Here is a 20,833-nt window from a genome sequence, read left to right on the forward strand (position 1 = left end):
AGCTGCCATCACTGGCATACCAAGTTAACACCCCATGAAGATGAATGGAGGTGGTTCATATCACTCAGAGCTGTTGCTTCAGGTTGTTTGCAGACTACGTGTTTGATTGCTGACCCTTCTAGCTGTGAAGATCGCTTTCCACTTATTTTCATCTTACTGGAGGCTTAGATTCTAATACACAATTCTGCCATTAAGCTGTGGAATACGTAGGGATCCACAGAGAAGTGACTTCTTTGGCATGTGTGGTGGGGTAGGGCTACTGGAGAGTCTAATGAAACGTAAGCCCTGCTCAGGCAATCCTCTCTGTGAAACATGCAGTGTGCAGTTTATGGGCCCCCTTCTTCCCCCCCCCCCCAAAAAAAAAAAAAAAAAAGACTGCCTGACTTGTCTGCCCAGGAGGCTGGGTATTGCCTTCCGGGCTTCCTCCTCTTCCCCCAAGCCGCCCTGGGTTCCTGAGTGTGGATGGCTGGGTGTCCCCTGGGAAGTGCCTTCAGCGGGCTGTTAGGTTGAATTCCCAGGGGATGGAATTGGCTTGTCTCCAATTGTTTGTAAATTAGTGAATGGGAGGGACAGCAGGGGGTGGGAACAAACAGCCTCTTCCTGTTGATGTCTGTGTGTTCTAATGCAGTGGAGCCCAGCACTGAATTCCCAGGGGGGCGGGAGTGGAGCTGAAATGCTAATGAATAGTGAAGAAGGGTGTGGGGGAGGGGTTATGAATGAAGCTCCCTGCTGAGCTTGACTGCCATTCCTTCTGTGGAAACGTCCCCAGATTGGGAGGGAGGAAGGGCGGGGGGGGGGAAGGGATAGGGTGCCAGGAAGGTGGGGCATAAACAAACATGACCTGTATGTGACCTTAGAGGATTTTAATGAATAGCTGAAATGACTCATCAAGCAGCAAGGCTGAAGCTGAGGGATATCGGGTGCTGGGAATGGTAACTAATGGAAACATTAATTAAGAGTTCAGCTCTTGCCAGCTGCAGGTAGTTCCACTGGAATAGTGGAACTCCCTAAGCTCACTGTGTGCTTGGTTACACGTGGTGGCCTAGGATTATCAAGTGAGGGTTTTCCGTAGCCGCTTGGTCTCAATTGATCCTCCACTTCTTGGCTAAACAAGAGCTTTGTCATTCGTTGAAAGTGCTGTTGTTTCTCTGGTCCCTGTTCCTAAGTCTGTCCCAAGGTGGCTTAGGAGTGCTTCTAGAGTTATCCTGAATGAATCCCCACCAGAAAGGGCATGTCAGATAAGGGAGCCTTGCAGTACAAAATCAGAGTGACTTCTACTGAAGGCGGTGGAGTTTCCATCTCATAAAGCCTGTGAGCCTAATGAGACATCAAACTCCCTACCTTTGCCTGGAGTATGGTGGGAACATGAAGGTGCAGGGCTGTTAACTGCGATAGTGGGGTTGGGGTTGTCACGCTTGCTGAAGAAACGTTTTAATTCTGTGCAGCCTGGTATGCTGCTAAGCATCTTCCTCTGACACCAGAAAATCTGGGGAGTTTGTCCATTATGGTGGGGAGGTGATTTAAAAGAGTGAGGGTGGGATGATCGAAAAGATAAGAGACACTTTTTCTGACAGAGAATTATAAGGGCCTTAAGCGTTCTCACAGCTCAGCGTGTTGTGTGTGGATTTGTTGGGAAGTCTGGACAGCCGATGCTATGTCCTTGTACTTGCTTTCCTTTCTCTTTCAAACAGGTTCTGTTTTAGAGGGGGGCTTATTGGGGGATTAGAGAGAGGTCTCACCTGTCTGTGTTTTGAGGATGGCCATACCACTCCTTCATGGGGTCTCTCTTGATTTTTTTGAGTTGCTGAGATTCTGGAGTGTTTCTGGGTAGCCTCTTCTGTCTGGTGCAGATCTACTCATGCTGGCTTTCTCTACTTGCAGCGGGTTCAGGCTCCATGCAGGGTCCTCAGACACCTCAATCCACCAGCAGCTCTATGGCAGAGGGAGGAGATTTGAAACCACCAACGCCAGCGTCTACACCACACAGTCAGATACCCCCTTTGCCAGGCATCAGGTATTGCACTGCCACATTCTGTCTGCTGCGAGCAGAGAACCTGTGTTGCTGGCAGGATTGCTAATGTTCACTAGCAGTTGTGAGTTGGGGCCGAGATGAGCGTTTTGGTCAGTTGCACAAGTCACGCTGGTAGTGAAGCTGTGGAATTGGCAACTATGTCCCATCATCTGTGTAATTATTTCTTCTCTCCTAGAGGTTTCCCTTTTTGAAGGGAAACAAGGATTTTTTCCCTCTTTTGGTGGGTCTGTCAGGAAGGGGGATATGATCACCCATCTTGTAGGGGAAGTGGGGGTATCTGGGGGTGGAGGGACGAAGAGTGGCACAGGACTTTACTCTAAACAGTGTGTTCTTGTATTATATCAGGAGTAACTCAGTAGGTCTTCAGGATGCCTTTGCAGATGGCAGTGACCCCACGTTCCAGAAGCGGAACTCCATGACTCCAAATCCCGGGTACCAGCCCAGCATGAATACCTCTGACATGATGGGTCGCATGTCCTACGAGCCAAATAAGGATCCTTACAGCAGTATGAGGAAAGGTGATTGAGTTCTTAATACTCTTTTATACAGAAGCACTTAACCCATTGAACTGTCTAACCCTGAAAGGTGCCTTAGGGATATATGCAGTCCCTGGGCCAGAGCCATGTGGCCTCATCTTCATCCATCTCCTGCAAAAGGGGAGAATGTGTTTTCTGATTCCAAGGTGAACTTGCTGTGCTGATCCTTTCTTTTCCTCTCCCAGCTCCAGGAAGTGACCCCTTCATGTCCTCAGGGCAGGGCCCCAACACTGGTATGGGTGACCCATATAATCGTGCTGCAGGTTCAGGGATGGGTAACATGGCCCTGGGACAACGGCAACATTATCCCTATGGAGGTCCTTACGACAGAGTGAGGTGAGCGCTTTCTGGACTCTTAAGTTTAATAGCGTATCCCTTATTCACAGCGGTGACTGCCCTGGTAGCCTCTTTCCTCTAGAGGAACAAAGGAACAGCCTTGACAAGTGTCTGTTTGTGTAGGACGGAGCCAGGAATGGGACCAGAGGGCAGCTTAGGAACCGGAACTCCCCAGGCCAACATTATGCCTTCCACCCCTGACTCAGGGATGTACTCTCCCAGCCGCTATCCACAGCAGCAACAGCAGCAGCAACGGTAGGTGCAGGCTGGTGCCAAGCAAGCAGCATTTGCCAGTTAATAGAACTGGTTGCCTCCCACAACAAACAGGGAGTTCAGAAACCCTCGTCGCTAAGTGTGCACCTGGGCAGAGGGTGATGCACCTGTTCAATCTCTCTCTGCAGACATGATTCCTATGGCAATCAGTTCTCCACTCAAGGCACATCCTCTGGCAGTCCCTTTCCCAGTCAGCAAACCACCATCTATCAACAACAACAGCAGGTGAGCTCCCAAACCTCTCAGCTTCGCTCAAGAGAAGCGTGGGGTGACTTACCTGTGGAAAGTTGTCAAAAGCAAATTTGTTTTCTGGGGTAGCTGTCTGCTGTACTGATTTCTGTTAAAATTGGAGAGTTATATAACATGTACCTGTCTAAACATCATGCAGAACCTTTCCATGTTACTGCCAGTTTCCAAGTAGTTAAACAGGTTTTAATGTGACTTCGCTGTAATACACAGTGTGGTTTTGTGCAGTGTTCACAACATTGTCCTATTAGCCGTGTTCTGTAAAGTAGGGGCTCTTCGATACACAGCTAATACAGTTACTTGTTCCAATTCTGGGAGCCCAGAAAGTTTCACTTGGGAGTCTGTTCTCCCTGTAATCTACTTGTCTGATCCCCAGAGTGTGTCTAACAGCTGATTTGTCTAGTATTTCATGTATGGCCTCACGATCATCCCTTAATAGGTCTAGGTAACTGCCTCTGACTCGGATCCTTCCACACAACCCAGAATTTTCTTGGATGTTTTTCATTTCCAGAGCCCATTGTTGAAGATTTGGGGGTTATATCCATCCTATGAGTGTGTTTATAGATATACAATGCACTTTGTTCGGAGAAGAGTTTAGCGTAACATCCATAAAAACTGAGAGGAAATTTAACTTGCTATTCATGGCAATGCCTCCACCAATCCCTTATTTTTCTTGCAGTTTTGGGATAGATCCTGTCTGGCTTGTGCACATATAGTAGAGGGCACTTGCAGAGTTGTGCTAAGAATAATTCCAACTGCTTTGCAGTTTGGCTTTGCAACCAAAGCCACAAGGTGCTGGGCCAAGGGTTTCAGTTACTTTGGTTCTCAAGTGTCTTCCTGGAGCTTTAGAGCTGCACACTGAAGCCTAGATAGACAGCACAGTAGTTAGGGCACAGGACTGGGAGTTGAGATGTGGATTTTAATCCTGGTTCGGTCATGGCCCAACTGACCTTCCCTATGTAAAAAAGGGGTCATGCTCACTTCTGTAAGATGCTTTAAGATCTAATCGTTCCTTTCATCATAGAAGTACAAACTACAGCTTTTGATTCACATCCTATCTGAGATTTCAGTGGAAACTTCTATTCTGCTGTCCAGTGTATGGAAGAACTGGAACAGGGTCTGCTGAAGCTGCTGAGACTGGCCAGATAAGAATCCACACACACATTGTGCTGTGTGTGGTGACTATGTACTAAAGGTTGAGACTGAGCTCTTTTCATAGGCAAGTCTTTTCCACTGACGGTTAGCCTGCCCTGAAAGCATCCTTATGGAAGCAGCTAGGGGAACTCAAAATGCCTGAAGGAATCAGTCTTGGCTTGTAAAATTTGGAGGTTGCTGTCTCTTCAGGCCTCACGTGGGAAGGCTGGTCTTATTGACCATTTAGGAAAAACTCAGCCCAGTGCAGGTTAGATAATAGCATTCGTATGATTTGGGGATGCAGTCCCACTTGGTCTGTGTAGCTCTGCCACAGAATTCACGTTGCCTTTAGCATTTTATAAATATTCTCCATTACCAACTGCTTTGTACATCTTCCTTGTAGAATTACAAGCGACCGATGGATGGCAATTATGGCCCGCCTGCCAAGCGACACGAAGGGGAGATGTACAACGTATCGTACAGCACTGGGCAGGGGCAGGCGCAGCAGCAGTTGCCTACAGCACAGACCCAACAACCAAGCCAGCAGCAAACGGCACAGCCTTATACATGTCCTGCTGTGGAGAACCAGTATGGGAGTACATATCCTGCCACTGACCGACGACCTGCAGGAGGGCCGCAGAACCAGTTCCCATTCCAATTTGGCCGAGACAGGGTCTCAGCTCCCCCAGGCTCGACTGCCCAGCAGAATATGCCACCCCAGATGATGGGTGGTCCCATACAATCTACTCCAGAGGGCCTGCAGCAGGGCACCTTGTGGCAAGGGCGCAATGAAATAGGGTACAGCTATCCAAATCGGCAGAGTTCAGGCTCTGCAGCCCAGGGGCCTGCTTATCATGGAGTGAATCGAACAGATGAAATTCTACATTCAGATCAGAGGGTAAATCATGAGGGGCCATGGCCCACCCACGGGAACCGTCAGCCTCCTTATGGTCCTTCTGCCCCGGTACCCCCAATGACAAGGCCCCCACAGCCTAATTATCAGACCCCTCCTAGCATGCAGAATCACATTCCTCAGGTATCCAGCCCAGCACCTCTGCCCAGACCTCTGGAGAACCGCACCTCACCCAGCAAATCTCCGTTCCTGCACTCGGGGATGAAAATGCAGAAAGCAGGACCTCCCGTCCCTGCCTCGCATATAGCCTCAGCAGCCGTACAGCCTCCTATGATACGACGGGACATCACCTTCCCACCCGGATCAGTGGAAGCTACGCAACCTGTGTTGAAGCAAAGGAGACGGCTGACAACAAAAGATATCGGTAAGACGAAGCTCCCACTCTGCTGCAGCTGTTGGGGATGATGTCTGTCAGAGGACCATCACTGCTTTTGGGGACAGGTTGTTGGGAAGGGGAGCCACCAAAGGAAATGGGTCTCGAGTGGCTTTGTCTGAATCACCCTCACCCCCACCCAGATATTTGGTTTGTCTGCACTGTGGTCTGTAGAGCCCTGTGGAATGGCTGGGCTGTCCATGGAATCAGAAAGCCATACTGAGTGTCAGTCCTTTTTTTTTTGTTTCTCAGCACCAGGAACTAGAGGTATCTTATGTTTATGTTACAGGAACTCCTGAAGCATGGAGAGTGATGATGTCTCTGAAGTCTGGGCTGCTGGCTGAAAGTACATGGGCCTTAGATACCATAAACATCCTGCTCTATGATGACAACAGCATAATGACCTTCAACCTCAGCCAGGTGGGTGCAGATGCTGTGAGATACAGGTCTTTTGAAGCACTAACCTATGTTCAGAATGCTGTGAACAAGATAGAATACAGGTTTTCTCCATCTAGGGCCAAACTTCCCGCCATCCCATTTGCAGAAATGTAACATAACTGTTGTGTAGGCCAACCCTGAATACATACATGCAGCGAGTCTGGGTAATTGCAAGCCCCACTGCTTTGTCGGTATGCACAGTTATCCACTTGCATTGTGTGCAAATGCAAGGTTTTGCCTGGAAGGTGGATGTGTTCTCTGCGGTACAAGAAGGGAATAACAGGGATGAGGTGTTCAAACGTACCTTCACAGTAAGGGCACCACAAAATGCTGAAGGCTGACTGTCTTCTCTGATCTACAATGCCATTTTGTTTTCGCTAGCTGTCTGTCAGGCCTATTTTTCCTGAAGTTTGGGTGCTAGTTCAAGGAAGCTAACCTTCTTCCTGAACTGATTCTGGCTGGGTATCTTGTGCATATGGCATTATACTTCCTTCCTCCTCACCCCAGCCATAGCAAAAAGTATGAACTACAATATTGTAAATACTGTTTCATTTGCTGCTGTGTTTTGCCACTCTGTGCTTGAAGGAAGGGGGTGGTGACCAGGAAGGGGGCATAGGGGCGTGTCATATGTTTAGTCAGTGATGGATAGTAAAGATACTGACTTTTTTTCCTCCCCCTCCATCACCCCCTTTCCCAGAAGATGGGAAGTCTATTTGGAGTAGCAAATACTGTAATGTGTAGCCAGCATAATAAACTAATTGCAAATAATGCTTCAGCCCTTAACTATCTTCTGACCAACCTCCCCAATCACTTATATTGGTCAAGCTAGCGCTGATTATTTTTTCTTCCCCCCCTCTGCTTATTCTTTCTATTGCAGCTGCCAGGGTTGCTGGAACTGCTGGTGGAATATTTCCGGCGTTGCCTGATTGAAATCTTTGGGATCCTAAAGGAATATGAGGTGGGAGATCCGGGGCAAAAAACACTATTAGATCCTGAAAGATTCTGCAAGTCTTCAAGTCCCCCTCCTGAAGAGGAGGATGAAGAGGAGGAGCCACAAAGCCCTAACTATGAGGAAGAGGAGGAGGAAGAGGAGGCTGCATTTGCAAGTAAAGACAAAGCACCCCTAGAGAGCAATGAGGAAAAACTAGTCAGTAAATTTGACAAACTTCCAGTCAAGATAGTGCAGAAGAATGACCCATTTGTGGTAGATTACTCAGACAAGCTGGGGCGAGTACAGGAGTTTGAAAGTGGATTGCTGCACTGGCGGATTGGTGGTGGAGACACCACTGAACACATTCAAACCCACTTTGAGAGCAAAATGGAGCTACCGTTAACTCACAAACGAGCTTCCTGCAACTCTGCCTTGAGAAAACGTTCCATAGCTGAGAGCAATCCAGGAACTAGAGAGGGGGAGAATCTGCCATCTGATGGTCCCCCGGAGAAAAGGATAACCGCTACTATGGATGACATGCTTTCAGCACGGCCAGGCTCGCTGGCAGAGGAGGTCAAAAACTCGGAAGCAACAAAGGAAAGCAGCAAATTTCCATTTGGCTGTAGTCCAGCTCAGAGCCACAGAAATATCAAAATTCTGGAGGACGAACCTCACAGTAAAGATGAGACACCCCTGTGCACCCTCCTAGACTGGCAGGACTCTCTAGCTAAACGCTGCGTCTGTGTATCTAACATCATCAGGAGTTTATCGTTTGTGCCGGGCAATGACTTTGAAATGTCTAAGCACCCCGGTCTGCTGCTGATTCTAGGGAAACTGATTCTCCTGCACCATAAGCATCCGGAACGCAAACAGGCACCACTGACCTACGAGAAGGAAGAGGAGCAGGACCAAGGGGTGAGCTGCAACAAGGTGGAGTGGTGGTGGGACTGCTTGGAGATGCTGCGTGAAAACACTCTGGTTACACTGGCCAACATTTCTGGTCAGTTGGACCTCTCCCCGTACCCGGAAAGCATCTGTTTGCCTGTCTTGGATGGACTCCTTCACTGGGCAGTATGTCCATCAGCAGAGGCCCAGGATCCTTTTCCAACCCTGGGGCCTAATGCTGTCCTCTCCCCTCAGAGACTGGTTTTGGAAACTCTCAGCAAACTCAGCATCCAGGACAACAACGTGGATTTGATTCTTGCAACTCCCCCCTTTAGTCGCTTGGAAAAGGTCTACAGCACCATGGTGCGTTTCCTTAGTGACAGAAAGAACCCAGTGTGTCGAGAGATGGCTGTGGTACTACTGGCCAACTTGGCACAGGGCGACAGCCTGGCAGCTAGAGCAATTGCAGTGCAGAAGGGCAGCATTGGCAACTTGTTGGGCTTCTTGGAGGACAGCCTGGCAACCACTCAGTTCCAGCAGAGTCAGGCCAGCTTGATGCACATGCAAAACCCTCCCTTTGAGTCAACAAGTGTGGACATGATGCGTCGGGCAGCTCGGGCACTGCTTGCCCTGGCCAAAGTGGACGAGAACCACTCTGAGTTCACGTTATACGAGTCGCGGCTGTTGGACATCTCCGTGTCGCCTTTGATGAACTCGTTGGTTTCACAAGTTATTTGTGATGTACTGTTTTTAATTGGCCAGTCATGACAGCCGTGGGATGCCTATACCCCCGTGTGCGTGTGCGTGAGTGGAGAACTTAGAAACTGACTGTTGCCCTTTATTTATGCAAAACCACCTCAGAATCCACTGTCTGCCCTGCGCTGCCCTGCTTCTCCCTGGGGAAAAATGTCCCCTTTCCCTTTTCCCCTTACCCCACCCTCAACTCTGTCCTGAACCCCCAGTTCCAGGAGACAAAAGTTCTGCCTACGTAGAAGACTTTTTTTATTTTAACCAAAGTTACTGTCGTTTACAGTGAATTTGGGGAAAACGACTTGCCGTGTTATCGCATCGACAGGCGCCACTTTCATAACTGTTTTTAATGGTAAACTCGGAAGGACAAAAGTGACTGCTGAACTCTGTGTGGTTTATCGTTGTACATTCACAATCTTGCAGGAACCAAGAAGTTACCAGTTGTGAACAGACCTTGTCCAATGGAGGCCTGTGCAGTAGAGTGTAGAACTTCATGTACTGTACACCTTAAACTGTAAACATACTGTAATAATGTCTCACATTGAAAAAAACGCTGGATCAGCAGCAAGCTGTAGTTTTTAAAAATGTTTTTAGTTAATGTTGAGGAGAAAAAAAAGGCTTTTCCCCCAAAGTATCATGTGTGAACCTACAACACCCTGACCTCTTTCTCTCTTCCTCCTTGATTGTATGAATAACCCTGAGATCACCTCTTAGAACTGGTTTTAACCTTTAGCTGCAGCCTGAACGCTGCCACGTGTGTATATATATATGATGTTGTACATTGCACATACCCTCAGATTCCTTGCAGTTTTGTCCCCCTCCTCCCCCCCCCTTTATAGTATGACGAGTTAACGAGTTGATGACCTGCAAAAGCGAGACGCAATTATTTAATCTCTTGCCAGACATCTCTCTCTGGAGGATGCTGTACAGGTCTTTGTGTATAAAGTCATTGCTGTCTCAGCAGCCAATCAACTTATAGTTTATTTTTCCTGTTTTTGTTTTCTTTCTAATCGAGGTGTGAAAAAGTTCTAGGTTCAGTTGAAGTTCCTGATGAAGAAACACAATTGAGATTTTTCAGTGATGAATTCTGCATATTTGTATTTCAGACGATGTAGCTAAAAACTTGATGTAAATTCCTCCCTTTTTTCCTTTTTTGGCTTAATGAATATCATTTATTCAGTATGAAATCTTTATACTATATGTTCCACGTGTTAAGAATAAATGTACATTAAATCTTGGTAAGATGTTTGTAAGGGTTTTTATTTTTTATTAGAAAGATGGATACTGTCTGTGTATCCACTGACCCTAATGCCATGTTCTTGTCTGTTGGCATAGACTAGTCATAATGATGGTAGTTTGGCTTCATAAATAGAAATCCTGCTTCCAGGGAAAATCTGAATTTTGTAGTGGAAACTTGCGGATCCATTCATTGTAAGGTTAAAAAAGTACAATTTAGAGGCAGAGAAACAGTTGCCTTTGGGTATTTGAAAGAAGAAAATTTTATTTAGAAAGATGGAGAGAGCTTTCTTGGAACTTTGTTATGCGGACTCTGATTTCCTGAAAGAAAAGGGGGGTTTCCAGTAAGCAGGGTTTTAACAACCTTCAGCCAGCAACCAAATTTCAGTCTGTGGCCCAGTAATCCTTGTTCTGGATGTGACAATCTGGAAGTTAATAGGTTCTGGTTAGTTAGTAAATGTATAAATTTTACTTAAACATTTCATAAAACATTGCTGGGGTCAATAATGAAATGCCATGTAAGTAGAAAGCCCAGCCAAGGAAAACAAGTGAATTATTTTAATGTAAATAATCTTCTTCTTCGAGTGATTGCTCACATCCATTCCAGTTAGGTGTGCGCGCACGTTCGTCGGAAACTTTTTTACCCTAGCAACTCCAGTGGGCCGGCAGGTCGCCCCCTGGAGTGGCGCCGCCATGGCGCCCAATATATATCCCTGCCGGCCCGCCCGCTCCTCAGTTCCTTCTTACCGCCGTGTCGGTCGTTGGAACTGTGGAGCGCGGCATAGCTGTCCTCCACGTCCCTAGCTCTCCTAGTTATCTATCGTTATCTATCGTTATCTCTAGTTTCATTATAGTTGTTAATTAGTTTGTTAAGTTGATAGTTAAGTTAATTAGTTGTAAAGTACTTCTTCGCCGGGGGCTTAGCCCTTCCCGGCACCCGGCACCGGGCTCATGCCTGGTTCGCCGGGCTTCAAGCAGTGTGCGGCCTGCAAGAAGCCCATGCCTACCAGCGATCCCCACGAAGCGTGCCTGAAGTGCCTCGGGGAATCGCACAGATCCGACAAGTGCCGCATCTGTAAGGCCTTTAAGCCGAGGACAAAGAAGGAGAGGGATCAAAGGCTCCGAACTCTCCTAATGGAGGCGGCACTTGACCCGACGGCTTCGCAGGCCGTGGTATCGGCACCGGCACCGGATTGCTCCGGCACCGAGAAGACTCCTCGGCACCGACCCTCTCCGGCACTGGAGCCAGAGCCAAGGCCGTCGAAGTCTAATACTCCGGCCAGGCAGACCCGGCTAGAGCGCCCGGCCTCGACATCGGCCGCGGCGCCGCCGGCACCGTCAGCACCGTTGACTCCGGGCCCGGCGGGTCCGTTGAGTCCGGTGCCGCCGAGCTCCCCCATGAGATCTGGGGTTGAGATAGTGGTCCCGTCCACACCGGAGACCTTCGCCTCGGCTCGGGACCTTATTGCCCTGACTGAGCCTACTCGGCTGCCACCCCCGGTACCTCCGGTGCGGGTCGTGTCCAGAGGCAAGCCCATGATGTCGGCACCGCCCAGAGACAGTCGTTCCCGATCCAGGTCCCGACGTCTTGGGCGCTCCAGATCCCGACGCCGCTCGCAGTCCCGGCACCGCTCCCCTCAGCGGTACCGGTCGCACTCGCGGCACCGGTCGGCATCGAGAAGGTCGCGGTCAGGCTCCAGTCGACACCGGCACCGCGACTCCAGGAGCAGGTCCCGACGCTACTCGCCGCACCGGTCAACCTCCCGGCACCGAGCTGGTGGCAGGTCCCGGTCCCGGTCTCGCTCGACCTCCCGGCACCGAGCTGGTGGCAGGTCCCGGTCGACCTCCCGGCACCGAGCTGGTAGCAGGTCCCGGCACCGAAGCGGCGCCCGGCACCGAAGCGGCGCCCGGCACCGATCAGGATCACGGCACCGTGACAGATCCCGGTCCCGGTCCCGATCCCGGCACCGATATGACTCCCGGTACCGGTCCCCGGCACCGAGACGATCCTCCGTGCCGACCCGCGCAGACCCGTACCATCCGGGGTCGGCCCCACCGTGGCCCTCGAGACAGCCGTCCGTATCCTCCCAGACGGACAGCGGCTATGCGCTGGGCACCGACCGGCAGGCGGCGCTGTTTGGTGATCCGCCGCTGCAGGACCAAGGCCCACAACAGTGGGGATTCTGGACACCCTGGGCGTACCATCAGGCCCAGGGCCCCCAGCAGCTCCCTCCTAGGCCGGCGACTGCGGAGCGTAGGGCCCCGGAAGCCTCGTTGTCTCGCCCCCCTCCCTCCCCGGAAGGGGAGGAAGGGTCCAAGCAGCAGGACTCCGCTGTGGCTCCGGAGGCAGAGGCGAGGGCTGAGGAAGACCCTCAGTTAGACACTCTCGTGCCAGGGGTCTCATCATCCTCCTCCCCGGATGAGGCGGTGGCGGGTACCTCCTCCAACAGTCCCCCCCCGCTGGATCTCAGGGCGCACCAGGACCTCCTCAGGCGATTGGCTCAAAATCTGAGTCTGCAGGCGGAGGAGGTCTCGGAGATAGAGGATCCAATTGTAACCATCATCTCTTCTGATGCTCCCACCAGGGTCGCCCTGCCCTTTATACGAACCATCCAGGCCAACGCCAACACCATCTGGCAGTCTCCGGCCTCCATCCCTCCGACAGCAAAAGGCGTCGAGAGGAAGTACATGGCCCCTTCTAGGGGATATGAATATCTCCATGTACACCCGACCCCGTGTTCACTGGTGGTTCAATCGGTGAACGATAGGGAGCGTCATGGCCAGGAGGCTCCGGCCCCCAAATCAAGAGAGGCCAGGCGGATGGACCTCCTTGGCCGTAAGGTGTATTCGGCTGGGGCGCTGCAGCTCAGGGTCTCCAACCAGCAGGCCCTGCTGAGCATATATGCCTTTGATTCCTGGGTGGCAGTGGACAAATTTAAGGAGCTGCTGCCACAGGATGCTCGCCAAGAGTTTACGGCCATCTTGGACGAAGGCAAGAAGGTAGCACGCACGGCCTTGCAAGCCTCCTTGGACGCTGCGGACTCGGCTGCCCGTACCCTTGCGTCAGGGGTTACGATGCGTCGCATCTCCTGGCTGCAGGTTTCCGGCCTTCCGCCGGAGCTCCAGCATACCATACAGGACCTTCCTTTCGAAGGCCAGGGCCTATTTTCTGACAAAACAGACCCCAGACTCAAGAGTCTGAAAGATAACCGAGTCGTTATGCGGTCCCTCGGGATGCACACTCCCGTGACGCAGCGTAGACCCTTCCGGCCGCAACAACAACAACAACAACGCAGGCCGTTTTCCCAGTTCCGCCAGCGGCAGGACCTTTACAGGCGCCGCGGCAGGAACGGGAGGCGCAGGCAGTCGGGGAACCAAGGGGGGCAGAACCAAGGCTCCTCAAAACCCCCGCCTGGTCCTAAGCCTTCATTTTGAAGGTGCGCTCGAGGGCGCAGTAACAGTTTCCCCTATGGATCCTTCCCCCCCGTTTTCCAACCGCCTTTCGTTTTTCCTCCCGGCGTGGTCCCAAATAACATCGGACCGCTGGGTCTTAAGCGTGGTGCAGACGGGATACCGCCTGCAGTTTGTTTCGTTTCCTCCTTCCCGCCCTCCTTCCTCGTCCCTCTTCAGGGACCCCTCTCACGAGCAATTCCTTCGGCAGGAGGTGCAGACGCTCCTCAGCAAAGGAGCTATAGAGGCGGTTCCGGAAAACGAGAAAGGCAAGGGGTTTTATTCCCGCTACTTTCTGATCCCCAAGGCCAAGGGGGGCCTCAGGCCTATCCTCGACCTGCGAGAGCTCAACAAATACCTCGTGAAGTTGAAGTTCCGTATGGTATCCCTGGGGACCATTATTCCATCCCTGGATCCGGGAGACTGGTACGCCGCCCTCGACATGCAGGACGCGTATTTCCACATTGCCATTTGGCCGCGCCACAGACGCTTTCTCCGCTTCGTTGTGGGGGCTCTTCATTATCAATTTGCAGTCCTCCCGTTCGGCCTGTCCACGGCCCCGAGGGTGTTTACAAAATGCATGGCAGTTGTCGTGGCGCATCTTCGGCGCAACCGTGTCCACGTGTTCCCTTATCTGGACGATTGGTTGATTCGGGGCACGTCGGAACAGCAGGTGACCAGCCATGTCCGCGTGATCACCGGCATGTTTGCGAGTCTGGGCCTCTTGATAAACACAGACAAGTCCACCCTGAGGCCCACTCAGAAGGTGGAATTTATCGGGGCCGTCCTGGACGCCACTGTGGGCAGGGCCTCGCTGCCTCTGCAGCGGTTCCAGACCATGGCGGCGATCGTTCAACGTTTGCGGTCAGCCCCGTTGACGTCAGTGAGGACATGTCTAACCCTGTTAGGCCACATGGCGGCGTGCACCTTTGTGACCGACTACGCTCGGCTCCGCATGAGGCCTCTCCAGCTGTGGCTTATCAGTCATTACAGGCCGGCAAGGCAACCGTTAGACATGTTACTCACAATCCCCCAGAAGGTCTTAGATTCCCTCGGCTGGTGGTTGGACCAGTCCGTATTGTGTGCGGGTCTTCCCTTTCACCCGTCTCAGCCCTCGGTATCCCTGACAACGGATGCCTCAGATCTAGGCTGGGGGGCCCACCTAGGGACCCTGCGGACGCAGGGCCTGTGGTCCCAGGAGGAGGTGGGGCTACACATCAACATGAGGGAGTTGAGAGCGGTCCGCCTTGCTTGCCAAACGTTTTGTCATCAGCTTCAGGGTCGTTGTGTAGCCGTGTTCACGGACAACACGACGACCATGTATTATATCAACAAACAGGGCGGCACCAGGTCCTCCTCCCTGTGCCTCGAGGCGATACGACTCTGGGACTTTTGCGTAGCCCACTCCATTCACCTCAGGGCTTCCTTCCTTCCCGGAGTACGGAACACGCTGGCGGATCGATTGAGCAGATCCTTCCTGTCACACGAGTGGTCCCTTCGCCCGGACGTCGCTCTTTCCATTTTCCGGAGGTGGGGTTATCCCCGGGTGGACCTCTTTGCGTCCAAGGGGAACAGGAAGTGCCAAGCGTTCTGCTCCTTTCAGGGCAGGGAGCCGGGGTCGATAGCGGATGCCTTCCTCATCCAGTGGTCGACCCACCTGTACTATGCGTTTCCTCCGTTCCCTCTGGTTCACAAGGTCCTCCTGAAGGTGCGCAGAGACAGGGCTCGTGTGATCATGGTGGCCCCGGCATGGCCCAGACAGCACTGGTACACCATGCTGCTGGACTTGGCCGTAGCCGACCCAGTTCCCCTGCCCCTTCATCCGGACCTGATTACCCAGGACCACGGGTCTCTCTGTCACCCAGACCTGCAGTCGCTGCACCTAGCGGCGTGGCTCCTGCGTGGCTAACTGGTTCCGAGCTGCGCTGCTCCACGCCCGTGAGAGAGGTGCTCTTGAGCAGCAGGAAACCGTCCACAAGAGCCACATATTCGGCGAAATGGAAACGCTTCTCCTGTTGGTGCGTAGAGAGAAATCTCCGCCCTATGGAAGTTTCGGTAACCGAAATCTTAGACTATGTTTGGTCCCTCAAAGAGCAAGGTCTGGCCTTATCGTCGTTGCGAGTCCATCTAGCAGCTATCTCCACCTTTCACCCGGGTGCGGACGGTCGCTCCGTTTTTTCTCACCCGACGGTGTCGAGATTCCTTAAAGGGCTGGAACGGTTATTCCCTAACGTCTGTCCCCCTGCTCCAACCTGGGATCTTAACCTGGTGTTGTCCCGGCTCATGGGGCCCCCCTTTGAGCCGTTAGCTACTTGCTCCCTGCTTTACCTCTCTTGGAAGGCTGCCTTTCTAGTAGCTATCACCTCAGCTAGACGGGTGTCGGAACTCCGAGCCCTTGTGGTAGACCCCCCATACACGGTCTTCCACAAAGACAAGGTGCAGCTTAGACCGCACCCTGCCTTTCTACCCAAGGTGGTCTCAGCCTTCCACGTCAACCAAGAGATTTTCCTCCCGGTTTTTTTCCCAAAACCTCACTCCTCAGGCAGGGAGCAGCAGCTCCACTCGCTGGATGTCCGTAGAGCTCTCACGTTCTACATAGAGAGGACCAAACCCTTCCGCAAATCCCCCCAGCTTTTCGTGGCGGTAGCGGACCATATGAAAGGGCTTCCTATCTCCTCCCAGAGGTTATCCTCGTGGGTTACGTCCTGTATCAGGACCTGTTATGACTTGGCCCATGTCCCTACGGGCCGTGTGACTGCGCATTCTACCAGGGCGCAGGCGTCGTCGCTGGCTTTCCTTGCCCGTGTGCCCATCCAGGAAATCTGTCGGGCAGCGACCTGGTCATCGGTCCACACCTTTGCTTCCCACTACGCCCTGGTACAGCAGTCGAGAGAGGATGCGGCCTTCGGAACTGCAGTGCTCCATGCCGCGACTTCTCACTCCGACCCCACCGCCTAGGTATGGCTTGGGAGTCACCTAACTGGAATGGATGTGAGCAATCACTCGAAGAAGAAAAGACGGTTACTCACCTTTGTAACTGTTGTTCTTCGAGATGTGTTGCTCACATCCATTCCGCACCCGCCCTCCTTCCCCACTGTCGGAGTAGCCGGCAAGAAGGAACTGAGGAGCGGGCGGGCCGGCAGGGATATATATTGGGCGCCATGGCGGCGCCACTCCAGGGGGCGACCTGCCGGCCCACTGGAGTTGCTAGGGTAAAAAAGTTTCCGACGAACGTGCACGCGCGGCGCGCACACCTAACTGGAATGGATGTGAGCAACACATCTCGAAGAACAACAGTTACAAAGGTGAGTAACCGTCTTTTTCTGTTCAAGAAACCAGAAACACCTCTCATGTTTTGGTAGTGGTTTTTGCTTTTTTAATTCAGCCTTCCTCTCTGACATGTCCCAGTTCCTAACTTTGAAACCCACTGCCCTTCAGTGATTAGTCTTTTACTTCTAGAAGTCTGAAGTTATTCCACCTCAACGTGGTGGTGTTTATTGGTGATAGGCAGGGGCTTCAAAACCAAACACTACATTTATAACTTTTCTTGCTTGGCTAGTGGGAACTGGGGAATCTTTAAACCCCCAGTTCCTTGGAAAATTGAGTTAATGGGGAAGTGAGCTCATAATAAAGTAGTATCTCTGGTCTTATTTTTGTGTTCTTAAAAAAGGTGTGTGCAGAACTTCAGCCCATTTAAATTTAATTTTAGCAATGTGCTAATTACTGGGATGACCACTAAAGTATCAAGTGCCTATTACTGCATCAGGAAAAAGTTGTGTTTTCTGTATGTATAAAGACGATCTGTGTCTTTAACCCTTCATTTCTTGTATGTAGATTGTCTTGCCTCCTAGCTGCTTTGTTTAAATGGAGAATCTCATGTCTGGTTCTTGTGGGCCAGGGGTCAGCAACCTCTGGCACATGGCTTGCCAGGGTAAGCACTCTGGCGGGCCGGGCCAGTTTGTTTACCTGCCGCATCGGCAGGTTCGGCCGATCGTGGCTCCCACTGGCCATGGTTTGCTGTCACAGGCCAATGCGGGTGGCGGGAAGCTGCAGCCAGCACATCCCTCACCCGCGTCACTTTCTGCCACCCCCGTTGGCCTGGGACGGCGAACCGTGGCCAGTGGGAGTGCTTACCCTGGCGAGCTGTGTGCCAGAGGTTGCCAACCCCTGTTGTAGGCATTAGTGAACTAGGAAATCTGAATTGACAGTGAGAGATTTTAAACTAAAAGAACCTCAGCAGCAGTGTCCACAAGGTACTGCCAACAGTTTGTGTCCAAGGGCTTGTCTGCAGGCTTGCAGCCTTTCATTGTAAGGGGACTTAGGTATTTCACAGCTAATGCTATGTGGAGAGGCACAGAAGAATGAAGCTGCCAATAATTACCAGTTCCACTGATATCTGCTAACTGAGCCAAGGGGAAACTCCTAGCATGTTCCCCACAAGGCAGATTAATTTATGTATGTTCCAGTGGTCGTCTTACACACACAAAAAAAGTACACATTAGCATATATGGAAAATAAGTACAGTGAGAACAAGCAGAGTCAAACCTAATTACAAATTGTGGACACAAGTCCTTGACTTTAAGCCCAGCAGAATGCAAGTCTTAAGCTTTGACCTGACTTCTACTGTTGCAAGGAATGCCTGTGAAAATTTGAAGCCTAACTCCTTTTCTTGACCCAGGGAGCTTAGGCAGCCTTTTACCATTCCCAATAGCATGAGAAAACAGAAAGCTGATTCTCTCATCTTCTGGTCAGAGCCTGGACTGAAGCATCTTCATGAACTTCCTTTGAAGATATGAGTGAAGATGACTGTCAGTTTCATGTATTCCTAGAACATCATTTAACAGAAGAAAATGCCATAATACCTTTGCAATAGTTTGCTAGATATTTTAAACCAGATTACAAACAGAAACTAACATGTCCTTGATGGACTGTGGTGCCCTTATTTAAGTTTAACTACACCTCTACCCCAATACAATGCTCTCCTCAGGAGCCAAAAAATCTTACCATGTTATAGATAACTGCATTCTATCGAACTTGCTTTGATCTGCCGGAGTGTGCAGCCCCGCCCCTCCAGAGCACTGCTTTACTGCGTTATATCCGAATTTGTATTATATCGGGGTAGAGGTGTACATCATTAAGAAATACTTCGTGAGGTCTTGGCAAAAGCAAAATCTGAGAAGTCACTATTCACTCTCTGGGCAGGATTTTGAGTGGAGCCTTTTTGACTATTAGTAATGTTAATAACTGAATGTAAACATATGGTATGTTACCCAATGCACTGTAGCGTGTAACACTGTATAATGTACTTTGGCATGTTACTGGCCTAAATTGAATTGCTGACTTAACTTCTGGCTAAGAGGGTTGAAAACATTATCTACTATCTGCATTAGGGGAGCTGTACTGGTATAATCACATCATGCAAAATTCCTTAATGTAGACAGGGTTTAAGTGCAGAAGACAGACAGTAATGATCATTGATGGGGAAAGTTGTGGCCTGTACAGAATTGCCTTGGCTGAGTTCTGAGGCTTTATAACTAGAGGGTTGGAGATCTGTCCTCAGGTACGGACTGTGGCACAGCTAATGGCATAAAGCAGATAGAACAAACAGCATTGCTTCAGTGGAACTTACTGCAATGGTGATATTCAGGTATTAGTTCCTTATGTCCCTCTGGGGAAGAACATCATAGTGGACTCAAGCTGGTACTTATCAACGACTGTCACTGCCTGCTCTGTAGGTTGCTTTTTGTTGAGAGGAAGGTAGTTCACAGTTTTCACTGATGGCTGCCAACTTGTATCACAGTATCGGCTTCTCAAAGTCTTAAACACTGAGCTAGCCATGGAGGCCACTTCCAAGACTTTAAGCATTTTGGTTTTATAGATGCTACTTTATGGTGCATCTGTTATGTAGCTATATCTGTTAAATGAGAGCAGGATACCTGAGTACCACTAACCTTAAGAACTGGAGCACTCTTGTAGTTTTGTTATCTGGGGATAATTTGCAGTTACCTTCTGTCCTCAATCTGTTTATCCATTTAGGGGGTGGGAAGGGGAAGCATTAGGTATGGAGTAAGAGAAAGGAGGAAATATTTGTCTAGGTGGGTGTACATTAAAAGGTTTAACCTGAGTGATTCACACACACGACCAGGCTCTTCCTGCTGGCTTTGTGGAGTGAATTTCCTTAATGGGAGATTTTAATTTTCCATGTTACTTTTCAAACAGAGGGCGTACTTAAATTTTAGACCCCTTTTAATCAGCATTCTAGCTGTCACTTCCACAGTGTGTCTGGTTACTTGCTCAAGTCAGGTTCATTACTTTCTTAAAGGCTGAGAGGCTGTTCATGACTTTTTGTCATGAGTATTCTTGCAGTCAAAGCTGTACTGACCATGCACTTTTGACCTGTCAAGCCCTGGCAGCCATACAGGAACAGACCAAATGGTGAACGATTGCTATCGATGCCATTCAGCTAAAGGTTGAAGAAAATTCTTGCAAGTGCTTCTCTCATTCCTCCATCTTGCACCTTTTTGGTAGAGAGCGTGTTTGAGCATCAGCACTGTCTATGGGTTTATTGGCTTTATTTCTCTCAAGGGCATGAAACTAGAAAATATATTTTCCTCATGTGAAAACATATCCTTTAGCGACTCTTCCTAGATTATCTCCGCTGTTTGCAGTGTTCCCTAATCCTCTTGTTTGCCTATTACAGGAGAAAACTGCTAGGTAGTTAAGAGTCTATAAAGGGCAGGTACCAGAGTTGTAGTATCAGAATGGGATGTTGGGTGACTTTATTTTTTCTCTCCTCACCACCTGGGTGAAGCTTCACTCCAGAGCAGCCGGTTTGGACAGAAGCTCTCGCGCAACAGGTGTGTCACGAATCGAGCCGCGGTCCTAGTGGTGCTGGCAGGGGAATCTGGTTCTCTTCTAAGCGCATCGCGCGCAGCGGCGGCCGAGCCGTTGCTCTGCCACGCGGGGAACAGCTTGGGGCAGTGAGACGGGTGTAAACGGCCTCTGCTGCCCTGTCTCGGCCCCTCCCGGTCCCTGTGGCGGCCGGGATCCAGGGCAGGCTCCTTTTCCCGGGGGAGGGGGGGCAGCTGAGGCGGCTCGCGGCGGGCCCGGAGCTGGCGCTGAGTCACGGACGCTCCCGCCCAGCGCGCGGCAGTGGAGGGGTCGCTGGGGCCCCGCGGGTGGGGGAGGTGGCGCAGCCCCGCGCACGCGCTCTGAGGAGAGGCTGCCCTCCCCGCGGACGCCGCGTGCGTGATCCGGCTGGGCGGCTTCACGGAATCCTACGGCGCAGGCGCAAAAGCCG

The 20,833-nt window shown here is 51.0% G+C and overlaps 1 protein-coding gene and 1 long non-coding RNA gene across 2 annotated transcripts in view; one reads left to right on the plus strand and one right to left on the minus strand.

Moving 5' to 3' along the window:
• ARID1A (AT-rich interaction domain 1A) overlaps nucleotides 1-10,085 on the plus strand; it is an 81,596-nt gene extending 71,511 nt beyond the window's left edge. Inside the window, exons 13-20 of the mRNA XM_030538694.1 lie at nucleotides 1,882-2,014; nucleotides 2,378-2,550; nucleotides 2,754-2,904; nucleotides 3,028-3,159; nucleotides 3,306-3,402; nucleotides 4,961-5,834; nucleotides 6,133-6,263; nucleotides 7,159-10,085. Coding sequence (XP_030394554.1) covers nucleotides 1,882-2,014; nucleotides 2,378-2,550; nucleotides 2,754-2,904; nucleotides 3,028-3,159; nucleotides 3,306-3,402; nucleotides 4,961-5,834; nucleotides 6,133-6,263; nucleotides 7,159-8,865 — 3,398 coding nt within the window. The 3' untranslated portion in view covers nucleotides 8,866-10,085. The remainder of the gene's footprint in view (nucleotides 1-1,881; nucleotides 2,015-2,377; nucleotides 2,551-2,753; nucleotides 2,905-3,027; nucleotides 3,160-3,305; nucleotides 3,403-4,960; nucleotides 5,835-6,132; nucleotides 6,264-7,158) is intronic.
• Nucleotides 10,086-10,328: 243 nt separating this feature from the next.
• On the minus strand, nucleotides 10,329-20,695 carry LOC115637455. Its single transcript, XR_003997264.1, has 2 exons — nucleotides 19,163-20,695; nucleotides 10,329-10,508 (listed from the first exon to the last, which is right to left on the minus strand). It is a non-coding gene; the product is annotated as an uncharacterized LOC115637455 (long non-coding RNA).
• Nucleotides 20,696-20,833: the final 138 nt, after the last annotated feature.

Source organism: Gopherus evgoodei, chromosome 20, assembly GCF_007399415.2.
Source record: "Gopherus evgoodei ecotype Sinaloan lineage chromosome 20, rGopEvg1_v1.p, whole genome shotgun sequence".
NCBI classification, from domain to species: Eukaryota; Metazoa; Chordata; order Testudines; family Testudinidae; genus Gopherus; species Gopherus evgoodei.